At 40.6% G+C, this 12,313-nt stretch overlaps 1 protein-coding gene across 6 annotated transcripts in view; it reads right to left on the bottom strand.

Moving 5' to 3' along the window:
* The window catches only part of CNTN3 (contactin 3), a 391,647-nt gene that overhangs the window by 170,285 nt on the left and 209,049 nt on the right, over positions 1-12,313 (bottom strand). For all 6 annotated transcript variants that reach the window (XM_055557267.1, XM_055557268.1, XM_055557264.1 and 3 more), the window contains exon 5: positions 10,742-10,837. In XM_055557267.1, coding sequence (XP_055413242.1) covers positions 10,742-10,837 — 96 coding nt within the window. The remainder of the gene's footprint in view (positions 1-10,741; positions 10,838-12,313) is intronic.

Raw genomic sequence — 12,313 nt, 5'->3', positions numbered from 1 at the left:
ATCAGGTGGCCAAAGTATTGGAGTTTCAGCTTCAACATCAGGTCCTCCAAAGAACACCTAGGACTGATCTCCTTTAGAATGGATGGTTGAATCTCCTTGCAGACTAAGGGACTCTCTAGAGTCTTCTCCAACACCACAGTTCAAAAGCATCAATTCTTTGGTGCTCAGCTTGCTTGATAGTCCAACTCTCACATCCATACATGACTCCTGGGAAAACCACAGCCTTGACTAGATGGACCTTTGTTGGCAAAGTAATGTCTCTGCTTTTGAATATGCCGTCTAGGTTGGTTATAACTTTCCTTCCAAGGAGTAAGTGTCTTTTAATTTCATGGCTGCAATCACCATCTACAGTGATTTTGGAGCCCAGAAAAATAAAGTCTGACACTGTTTCTACTGTTTCCCCATCTATTTGCCATGAAGTGATGGGACCAGATTCCATGATCTTAGTTTTCTGAATGTTGAGCTTTAAGCCAACTTTTTCACTCTCCTCTTTCACTTTCATCAAGAGGTCATTTAGTTCTTCTTCACTTTCTGCCATAAGGGTGGTGTCATCTGCATATCTGAGGTTATTGATATTTCTCCCGGCAATCTTGATTCCAGCCCAGCATTTCTCATGATGTACTCTGCATATAAGTTAAATAAGCCGGGTGACAATACACAGCCTTGACGTACTCCTTTTCCTATTTGGAACCATAAACTTGGAAAAGAACTGCATTTTATGTTTTAAAAAACTGCATATAAAGTAAATGATGCTGTTAAGTGATTTAAATATGCTACTGGGGAAAAAGTTGTCCAAGTCTCAAAATCTGGCCCTGTCTATTCATCTGAACCACTTGGCTGGTCCCTGCAGACCTTTGAGAATACACAAAGATGATCTTTGTGATTTTTTTTTTTTTTTTGGATGCAGTTATCAGCTGATTCTTGTAATCTAACTGAAAACTTCACAGTAGTCATTTTAGAATCTCCTGGTTTTCAATCCTGGTATCACTTCAAAGTTCCTGAAGTTAATAGGGAAAAATGGGTTTTAAATAAGAGCCAGACCTCAAAGGGTAAAGGGAGTTGAAGGATTTTAAAACTCCTCCCTGATAAGATCAGTCTGGGTTCTACTCCAGATGGGCACATCCCCTTGAGATGAACACTCACACACAAACACAGACAATAACAACAATAAACAATTCCAAACTGCTCAAGGATAAGATGCTCAAGGATTGAAAGCTCTGAAAACTTAACCAATGCACAGTTCCTGTGATTATCAACAAGCACAGCTGACTGCCTGGCACCTATCAATTGCTCCACACGTGGGAAAGTGGATGAGCCCCAGGGAATATTCCGCTATGCACCTAGGCACGCTGGCAGCTGTACTCTCTAAGAGGATCAATGTTAATGAAGGACAAATTGAGCTGAGATAGGAATTGTCCAGCTTATAAATAAATGAACATCAATGCCATATACAAGGCAAAAATTCCACTTTCCTTTTAAAGTTCAACATGTCCTACTTAACAAAATGTAACTCCTGAAATGCTTCAATGCTGTCCACCAGGCTCCTCTGTCCATGGGATTTCCCAGGCAAGAATACTGGAGTGGAGTGTCATTTCTTCCTCCCAGAGATCTTCCCAACCCAGAGATCCAACTTGCATCTCCTGCACTGGCAGGCAGATTTTTTTTTTCTACTGCTGAGCCATCTGGGAAGCCCCAAAGAGTGGAGATTCCCAGGAAAGACTCCACATTAAGGAATGAGAATCTCTGAGAGTGGGATCATGGGATACACATTTTCAACAAGTTCTCCAAAATGAGCTTCTTATGTTGCCACTAGAGTTCATGAAATACAGACTTTTGAGACACTCTGCACCTCATGTGTCTTTGGTCTTAACATGGTTGTGCTTATTTTCAAAAGTACGTGTCTGAGTGTGGCAGAGAGACCCGTTCCCACTTCCCTGGGGACACACAGTGGTCCTCCTTTGCTCTCGCTCTGACTGTGTGACTGGGGACCAGTCAACAGAAAGTACACTTAAGTGACGTGCCATCTCCTGCAGTCAGAGGTCCATAAAAACCACCCATGGGGCTTTCCCCTCCTTTTTTATCTGTCAACTCTACAAAGACAGAGGTAGTGACCATGGATTTTAGATGCTGAAATGGAGAGACATAAACAGATGGAGCCAGAGGCCTATAATCAAAAAGACCTAATGTGGACTTTGAGCAAGAAATATGATTTGGTTTGAGCTAATATATTTTCAGATTTCTTTGTTATAGTAGCTCATGTAATCTTAATTAAAACATTAGTACATACAAATGCATTTTTATGGCAAATCAATGAGCATTTAACTCTCTTGCTAGCACACAAATTAGTTCTTAGGTTTCACCTAATGTTACTGTATTTTTGTTTTTGACAAAACCCACCAAGTAGTAGTTATCCTTAATTTCTGCTTAAGCTGTCAAGAATCAAAGCCTTTACTATCCCCGATTTGTACTAAAGTAATAGTGCAATTTTTACTTAAAGCATAAAACGTCAGAGCTCTGCTACCTTTAAGTTCTTATGGAAGAAACTTCCAGCTTACACATGTGATTTTTTTGTTGTTTTCATGAGCATAATGTTCTTTCTGACTTCTCTTTGTGAGTGGATGGAATTACAGCAAGGAAAACTATGTGGTCTTTTCAGTGGGAGAAAATGATTTCTCACTGACTATACCAGACCATTTACAGGATTTGAGAATGAAATGGGGGGGCGGAGTGAGCCTGAATTCATGCTGCTGTGATGAAATATATGCAGAGCAGTCCTAGATCGTCCTAGAATTTTCAGGAAACCTACTCATAGAATGAATAGGTAAATAACCCTAAATGCAGTTTCTTCAAATTGTCTTCTGTGACCTGTCTCCTTCCAGGACCACTCATGGTGTGTTCTGTGCTGACTTCAATCACAAATGGACGCTAGAACAGCGCAGCGGCTCTTGTGCAGACAGGTAGCTTCTCTTCCTTTACTTTTTACATTAAATTTCCTCTTCTCCTTGCATCAGTTATATTACCTCTCCACCTCCACACTGGTGTAGCCCTAACCATAATGCCCTTTGTATTAGCTCGAGCCCTTGGATGTAAAAAACAGAAACCCAGTAGACTCAGATTAAAATAATAAAGGGAACAGAATACATATCCCTATACTGGGGCTGTTTCATGGCGACAGAGGGTAAGAAAGCAGCTGCTAAGGGAGGAAGGCTGGAGGGCCGGCAGCCAGGCAGTCTTTAGCCTTCACTCTGTCCCCAGTCTCTGTTTTCAGTCTCTGAAGGCCTGCTTCTCTGTTCTATGTTCATCAGCTTTCTCAGCATGATAGGGAAGTTCTGCCTCAAATCTCCAAATTCAAACACTGCAGCCTGTCAGGTCAATTTTCTAACTTCTAGGAGAGAGTAGCTGATTGGCCCTTCTCCGGACTAAGCAGCTGAGACTGGCTGGAACACACTAGGTGCGGGTCTAGGCTGTGGAGGCGAAGGAGGGAATCCGCAGGAGGAGAGACAGTCACTGATGCTTGTACAGGCCAGGCACCTCAAAGGCATCTCTAGGCCTCTAAGTATCAGCGTGTTGGTAAGCAACACACAAGCAAGTCTGAAGTCTCCAACCACAGATAATCCGAACCTCATGGTTGCAAGCAGGAAACCCAAACACTCTCCAGAACCATGTTTTCTAAAATGGGGTACCAATATTCCAGACAAATGTACAAACGTACCTTGGGGTACAAGAAGAAAACGGAAATAAACCCTCTTCATAAATGTACTTAGCTATTTTAATTTTATACTTTCTCCACAGTCAACATATTAGGATTATAGTATATTTTGATCTATATAAATAAATCAGACATAAATTCATATATATTATTTTCATAAATTCTCACAACCACCCTATAAGTTCTGTGATTATTCCCTGTTTACACATAAGAAACAGAGATTCAGAGGCTAGTTCTTGGATGCCTGGTTTGTCCTCCCTGCGCCTGCAGGTCTGCCTCAGTGTATATGCATGTGTGTGCATTGGGTGGTAGTGCTCAACGAATATTTTAATTATATCAGTGCTTCTCTGAAAAGGGTTTGGAGAACACTGTCCCAGAATGCAGAAGATATGTAAATCGGAAAACTGAAGCCTGCAACTTCTGTAAGCATAAGAAAATTTTCCATCAGAAAGCAATAGACCTAGGTCTGAAGTCAAATTTACTGTGTGTGTCTTTGGACAAATTACCTGACTGCTCTGAGGCTCAGCTGGTTGGTGCAGAGTGATCCTCCCTTCCTTGATGCTATCGACAACAAGCTCAGCGTCCAGCTGAATAACAGTGCTTATCTTACTGTCACTACAGGGTTAACCCGTCACCAGCAATCCCACCTTTCTCCCTTCCAGTGGAGCCATAGCCCTTGAGGACAGGTGGATTCCTACTGCCTATAGTATGAGTGCATTGCACTTCATTTGGGGAGCAGTTTGGGTGGGGTTCAAAAAATATTGATTTGATACACTCCTATCAAGTTTATCAGTAATGCTTTCTACTTTATTCTATTTAATATTAAAACTATTCGAGTAAATGGCCATATTTATTATTGTAAAAGTAGCATTATAAGACATAAATACCTTTCCTACATCAAAAGATACTTGATGAATGCATGAATAAATCAAAACATGAATAAAATAGTTCGATGGGTAGGTGGACAGATGGAAGGGTGGATGGATGGATGGAAGTAAGGAGGCATGGCAGACTCAAGGAATAATTTTTTTTAATTTAAATTTATTTATTTTAATTGGAGGCTAATTACTTTACAATATTGTCTTGGTTTTGCCATACATCAACATGAATCCACCACGGGTGTACACGTGTTCCCCATCCTGAACCCCCCTCAAGGAATATTTTTAATTCACAGTTTCTACATTTAAGTAATCTGGAGAAACCGGGGGTTTTCCATTTCCATTTCCAACTATAAAACGAATGCTCAGGAACAAGAGTATTTACTACAATAGATACTTCCTTGAGAGATCAAAGTATTTCATTGTTATCCATGTAAGCAGTGACTGAGGCTTTTGTGTCAACAGATTCAGAACATACTAGTCTAAATGCCGCTAGGAATCTGTTAATATTTTGGACTCCTATAAATGTCGACAGTCACATCAACATTAGCATATAGTCAAAAAACAGTTTTACAATTGAAAAATATGATTCAGTCAGTGTAGAGATGGATTCTCTTAACTCTTTGTCATGACATGGTAACATCCCTCCGCCTTCCACGCTTGGGGGCATTAACTGAGGAGTGATATTTTGTGGTGTAGATAGAGGCTTACTCCTCAGTAACCCACCAGTCATCTGCTGGATTTTGATTTCCCAATCTGTGACAGTATAAAGGCGTGCATGGTGCAACTTTCAGACACACTGTTTTAGGGAAGGGGAAATCGCTGGGTTCTCAGAAAAACCTTTTACACAGTGACCAGTGATGCAAATATCATGGGAGGCAGAAAGCACATTTTGCCCATGAACAGCCCATGTATTCTTTACCTCAAAGTTTTGTAAAAAGCTATTGTTGCTGTTTAGTCACTAAGTTGTGTCCAACTCTTTGTGACCAACTCTTTCTAGCCTCTTTCCCAGGCAAGAATACTAGAGTGGATTGCCATATCCTTCTCCAGAGGATCTTCCGGACCCCGTGCTAAAACCCACAACCCCTGCATTGGCAGGCGATTCTTTACCACTGAGCCACCTGGGATCCAGCAACTAAGTTTCCATAGATTAGGAACCTCAACAGTAGAGAAGTGTAGTTCAAGGAAAAATGAGTGCCCAAGACAAGACGTGCGAAGTTTACACGTTAAGGTATTTAGGGAAATTCTTGTTTGGGGTCAAAATCACATTGAAAATGCTTGGTAATATCTCATTCCCTTGAAACAAAGTCTAGTAGCTGGATGAATCTTTCCAGAACATTCCTACTTGGAAACTTTTCTTTAAGTTCCCCCAGCTAAACTATCTGAGTTAGCTTTTGGGTTTTGGTCCTCGGTAAAGGGGGCGGAAAAAAAAAAAAGATGTTGCTACAGAGTGTGTAAATCCCATGCCATCTGGTTATGCTGCTCACAGTTCTCACCTCTGTCACACCAGGATTTACAAAGCAATTTTTAGGATGAAGTTGCTTCAACCTCCACTACTTGTTGTTTGGCATCTCACACTCTCCTTTTCACATCTCAGAGGCTGTGTTGTTGTAAGTGGATGGCAGTGTCCAGGGCTGTTATTGCAAGAAGAATATTCACAGAGCACAGACATGGGAAACTGAATCAGACACCTAAGTCATTTGCTTATGAAACACTGCGAAACACTCAGGTCTATTACTTACTCAGAATAAATCTCATTAGCCATCCTTGGACAAAAATCAAGTCTTTGTTCACATGTGTGTATGCAATAACTTGATTAACCTATGAATTCCTGTCTAATTAGTACTTATCATGAAGGACTCATAATCCAGTGTTGTATCTTTATTTATACTAGGATATTTTTTTGTATGCATTTGAATTTCTAATGATCTTGTAGCGAAATCAGTAACTGACTGGTAATTATACTAATTCCTAGCTTTTCACACTACTGGTAACTAGAATAATAATTAAGCCACAGATAATCCCTGGCTGGTATCTTTTTTTTGGCTTGCTAATTCCTGATCTTCCAACTAATTTTCTAGAGTATACAAATCCTTTTCGCCTTAAAGAAGTACTGGATTATTCTGCAGAGATGATGATGAATAGGAAGTGGCAGAAAGGTCACAGAATGCGTGAGAGATAAGACTCTTGTCAAATGACAGTAGCTTGCATTGCTTAGGAATTATGCGGATCCCCCAAGAAACATTTCTAATTGTCACCCATCATGAAACAATTTTTCTTTCTTATGGCATCAAATAAATGGGGACTGCTCTTCAGCAAAGCAGCCCCAGGTTGCTGCTACTTTCCTATAAATTATCTGCATACATGAATTAATTAAGGGAGTAGGAGGAACATATGCAGTGTCCATACTCTGGGACTCCTGTTGAGGCTCTCTCCTTGCATATCTATCTCCCTTGTCACTTATCCGGTTCCTCTCCATACTTTTAATCAAAACAATCTCCTAGAAGTTGATTTATTTCCACCAAGAGCCAGCATACTGCTTAGCAACTAAGTAGCACTCAGTAAATAGAGGGTACTATTATTTGTTGTTGTTATTATTACTGTCATTACTTCTATTATTATTTTGCCCCTGTGTCTACTCTGTCAGGCTATTAGAGCATATGACAGATGAATAAAATATGAGGGTATCTTCAGTAATCAGAAAGTAACAATGACATTAAACATTTCTGACCAATGAGAAGAGACCAAGTAGAATGGAAGAAACATGGTAAAGTGAATAAAAATAACACAGTGGTGAAGACAGAAAAGGGAAACTCATGTCCTGGAGGGACGATGGGACTTTGTGGGAAGAAGACAAAATGGGACACAGCCCGGCGGCCAGTGCCCCACATCACGCCTGCTGATAAACCCTGAGGTCATGGCTTTGGCTGCTCTATGCTGCCTCATATCCTCCCCTGAATTAGAAGACTCCCAGTCCACAAGAAAATGAAGCAGAGCAGACAGAGTTGCTGTGGTCAGAGTTCGCCATGATCTGGCCATGTCTGCACCTGTCTTCTTGGTGCCCAGGGCATATCAACTGTTAAATGCGTCTACGTCTAGAAACAGGATTTCCAGTACATTCTCAAAAAGCATTTATCATTGGCCAAATCTAAGAAGATTCCTCTGTTCATTTCATGAATATGTTCATTTGTTAACTATTATTTACTGACTGCTTGTTATAAACCAGCCTTGTGCTGGGCTGCTGCTGCTACGTCGCTTTAGTCGTGTCCGACTCTGTGCGACCCCATAGACGGCAGCCCACCAGGCTTCCCGTCCCTGGGATTCTCCAGGCAAGAACACTGGAGTGGGTTGCCATTTCCTTCTCCAATGCATGAAAGTGAAAAGTGAAAGTGACGTCGCTCAGTCGTGTCCCACTCCAGCGACCCCATGGACTACAGCCTACCAGCCTCCTCCGTCCATGGGATTTTCCAGGCAAGAGTACTGGAGTGGGGTGCCATTGCCTTGCTGGGCACTTGGGTGCAAGGCAAACTTGAACATAGGCTCTGTCTTCAAGATGCTCTCAAACCAAGGGGTCAGAGCAGTGGGTATAAATTGTGTGTTGGCAGGCACAGCATTAGGCAGACCTAGATCAATGACAATCCTGTTTTCGGTGTCTAAATCTGTCACTCTGGTCCCTATCATTTTCCTGCACAACCTGGCATGAAGGAAAGTATGCTTTTGTTCAGTTGTTTGTCCTCCCGTGCATGCACCGAGTTCTTAAGAGCTAATGCTCCATATCCAGGCAGATTTCTTTCCTTCTTTGCCAACAATTCTACAGACCTCCACGGTCAGCCCAGACTGTGAGCTTTAAAAATGAAAGGAGAACTATATGAAGTCACCAAAGGCAGAGAAAAATCAGGATGTCATTACATGAGGAGAGCTGTGATTGGCGGGCAGTTCTCCAATTTCATGACAACAGAAATGATTCATCTTTTGTAATATGTTTTATCCAACAGCTTATTAAGACACCCTCACGGTGTGCAACTCAAAGAGCCCCTCCTCTGTCATCAGCGAGCGCATCATAAAAGCGCTTAAAGAAGATCATTTAGGCAGGCTCATAAATCGGGTCAGCATTTCCCAAATACATCATAAACAAGACTGCCCAGCTACTATTTTATGTTGATTTAAACAGTAAATTTTAGTTATTTTGATACTTGCTTACTAGCTGTAATTCCAACACTGTTTTAGTGGTTAGTGTGTATCTAACACATCCCTCTCCCTTGTTTTCCTTTTTTTTTTTCTCATAATGAAACCCTTTTCCTTTGAAAATGATGTCTTTCTTATTCAAGTGCTTGTCATTAGATGGAGCTGATTTCAGCCCTTTGCTGGAGGGAAAAATCTCATAAGCAAGGCCAGTCCAATTAACATCAGGAGCTACTGAGCAACAGGCTGTCTGGCCCAAGAGGATCTTTAGCATCAAGGATCATGAGAGCCCAGAGTTGCCAGGGGCCACCTGTGCTACACAGGGAGTCTATAGAACAACGGAATCAACATAGAGGGAAGCAGAATCAAAAAATACCAAGAAACATAAACTGCTTATGAAATTGGCTAAATTAGTGGGTTCAGTAGTTTGGGTTCTCAGGGAGCAAAGACCAGAGTCTGGGATAAAAGATTTTGATTAATGATCAAAACCCGTGAAAACAAGGAGGCAGAACCAGGATCTGAGATCAGAAAGAAGTCAAACTGGGGTCATCCAAAAAAGCCCTGGTCATCCTGGCAGGTAGCTCTGGATAGAGCACTGGCCACCAGAACTGCCCAGTGTTAACAGTCAGAAATGGCTGACCCCAAGACATCCTCTCCTTGCTCAGACACCAGATGCGGGCAGCACCTGGAAAGGTGAGACCACAGGCAAGTGGCTCCTGCAGCCAAGGAGACTGGGAAGGAGCTGAGAGCAGGAGGCCACTAGCGGACCCCACTACCCACAGGGAGGCAGCAAGTTGTTCTGGGCAGCACATCTCCATGTTAACCACACAGCTCTATAGACAGCACGTGATCAACACAGTTTTATGAGCCAGTAAACTCCCTATTTTCTTCAAGTCATTTTGAGATCAGTTACTTTTCTTGCTAATCAAAAGAATCTATGCTTCCTTTCAAAGTCAAAGATCTGATGGAACTTCATGATGTCAGCAAAATATATACTGCTGAAGTAGACTGGGGAGCCCAATTTAAACTCGTACCCACCAACACGAGGGCAGGCAAGGCAGATAAGCCCCAAATTTGCAGTGTGCAGCTGGCTCAGACATTTCAAATGATCAGATACAGAAGACGGGAAATGTCTGTTTTACTGGGCTGAAGGTTTTGTGATTTAAACTGCCGACTCACCAAAGGGCCACAAGGACTTTGCTTCACATGTCATGAAACAAATGAAGTCTAGCATATTTTCATTTGAATAAGCTTTACTCTCTTGGGAAGAAGACTTTTCAGTTTCCCCTCTGGTCAGGAGCATAAGAGGAAAATCCAACCAGCACTCCAGGCTCTTAACGAGGAACAGGGCTTATTAAATTACTTTCATACATGCAGAAGTTCATTTCACTCTTGCAGCTTTTTCATTAAGGTCCTGAATTTCCACCAATAATTCAATTTATACCAATGTAGCATAAAATTTGCAATTTCAACACCTCAATAAAAATGATATGATATATAAACATATTTCATTTTCAATACATATTACATATATATCAAGAGGTCCAACAGCATATATCAGTAATCATGTATAAGTGTGTGTGTATGAGGCAGGGGGGAGAGACAGAAAGAGAGAGGGAAAGAGAGGAAAGAACCCCACGGACACCAATGTATGTCATGGTCTAAAACTGAATAACAAATGGTAATAGTGTAAGGATGAAGCATTGTTCAGCACCATTAGGGAACTGGAATGAACTTGATCTTTCCTGCCTTTAGATCTTTTTTGTTGGAATGAGTAAATCATGTGTGTAAACTTCTCGAGATAGACAATGTTTTGTTGTTTCTTATATTCCAACTCAGCCGACAGAATACAATGCTTGGATTATCAAGTTTCTCAAAGTAATTTATGGAAGCAATAAGAGCACATATGCTGTGGGTCTTGCCCTGAAACTTATTTAATAAATATAAGAAGCAAAAACATAGCACTTGTTACCTCCAGAGTGTGGCGGGGGGCCGCAGAGCAGGACGACTCCCTGGCCTTCACGCACTGACACTGTACTTCTCATTTTGGTTTTAAAATTTTCAAGATCTGATTTGAAAACAAAACAAAACAGGATTTCAGAAAGGACCATACATTTAAAATGTTTGCACAAGAGACATTCCTTTCTTTTTACAGGAAAATTAAAAAAAAAGAAAAAATCCCTCTCAGGAACCTTAGGAGAACTTTCAGCATTTGCTTTGAGAAGGAAACTTTGGATTTTGATTTCTTTATTAGTGTTTCTAGAAATTCAGTAATAAAAATAAAAACTATACTCACTAACCCTGTGAATTCACATATTTCTTTTTATTTATAGTGAAAAAAATACAAACTGTTTTTATCATTGCCCACATAATTATTTTTAAGTATTTAATAAAGCAATTAAGGCAAATACTCTTTTGATCACTAGTGATCTTTTTTAAAAACCATTTGATTTCTTCTCATAACAATCCAGGATAGCAAATTCTAATTCATATTCTCCAGCTTATAGCATGGAGAAAATTTATGGGCTTCATTTTGAACAAAGCTTAAGATTATGAGGAAAGAGAAGAAAAACCTGTTTCTCTAAATTCTGATTTAAAAAAAAAAATACTGTGCATTCCACAGTTAATACACCGCGAGGTATCACTTTCTGTATCAGAACAATTGCACTGTCAATTTGTGAAAGAATATACTTACTTCACAGCTTTTAAGGGTTGATATAAATTGTCTATGTGCTGACTATGAAAAGTAAGGCAGAGCATGAATTTTAAGATACAACTTCAAAAATTTCAACTTTGCCTTGAAAAATGCAAAAACCGAAACAACCATCTTCAAACTGATAAAACTGCAAACTGTAGACACATATGAATATGCTAAGCACTGTAAGTCAACACATCAAAGGGAAATAAGAACCCTACGTTGTTTCATTTTATTGTTACTAAAAATAGTATTAAATTGTTAGATTATAAACATGGAATTAAACAATCAGCAAAACTCATCATATGTGTGACTATAAAAGGAGAAAACACAGTGTTCGTGGTATTTTTCAGAGTTTACCCTACAAAATTATATAACAGTATTATAGCATCTTAAATCTAAAACCAAAAGCTGCTGCTGCTGCTAAGTCGCTTCAGTCATGTCCGACTCTCTGCGACCCCATAGATGGCAGCCCACCAGGCTCCGCCGTCCCTGGGATTCTCCAGGCAAGAACACTGGAGTGGGTTGCCATTTCCTTCTCCAATGCATGAAAGGGAAAAGTGAAAGTGAAGTCGCTCAGTCATGTCCGACTCTTCGTGACCCCATGGTCTGCAGCCTACCAGGCTCCTCTGTCCATGGGATTTTCCAGGCAAGAGTACTGGAGTGGGGTGCCATTGCCATAACCAAAAGCAGCACTATCAAAACAGTAAGGCTCTTGAAATGTAACTGAGTTGAAACTGCAATACTGGAATGTTTTCCAAAGACTAGAGAGAAGAGTACATCATATCAGAATGTTAGCCCATACATGGAAAAAGTTTCAAAACATTATTTTCTGACAACCAAGTGTGT

The sequence above is a fragment of the Bubalus kerabau genome, chromosome 20, assembly GCF_029407905.1.
Source record: "Bubalus kerabau isolate K-KA32 ecotype Philippines breed swamp buffalo chromosome 20, PCC_UOA_SB_1v2, whole genome shotgun sequence".
Classification (NCBI taxonomy): Eukaryota; Metazoa; Chordata; class Mammalia; order Artiodactyla; family Bovidae; genus Bubalus; species Bubalus kerabau.
Note: the sequence above shows the minus strand (reverse complement) of the source record. Positions and strands in the feature narration are given on the sequence as shown.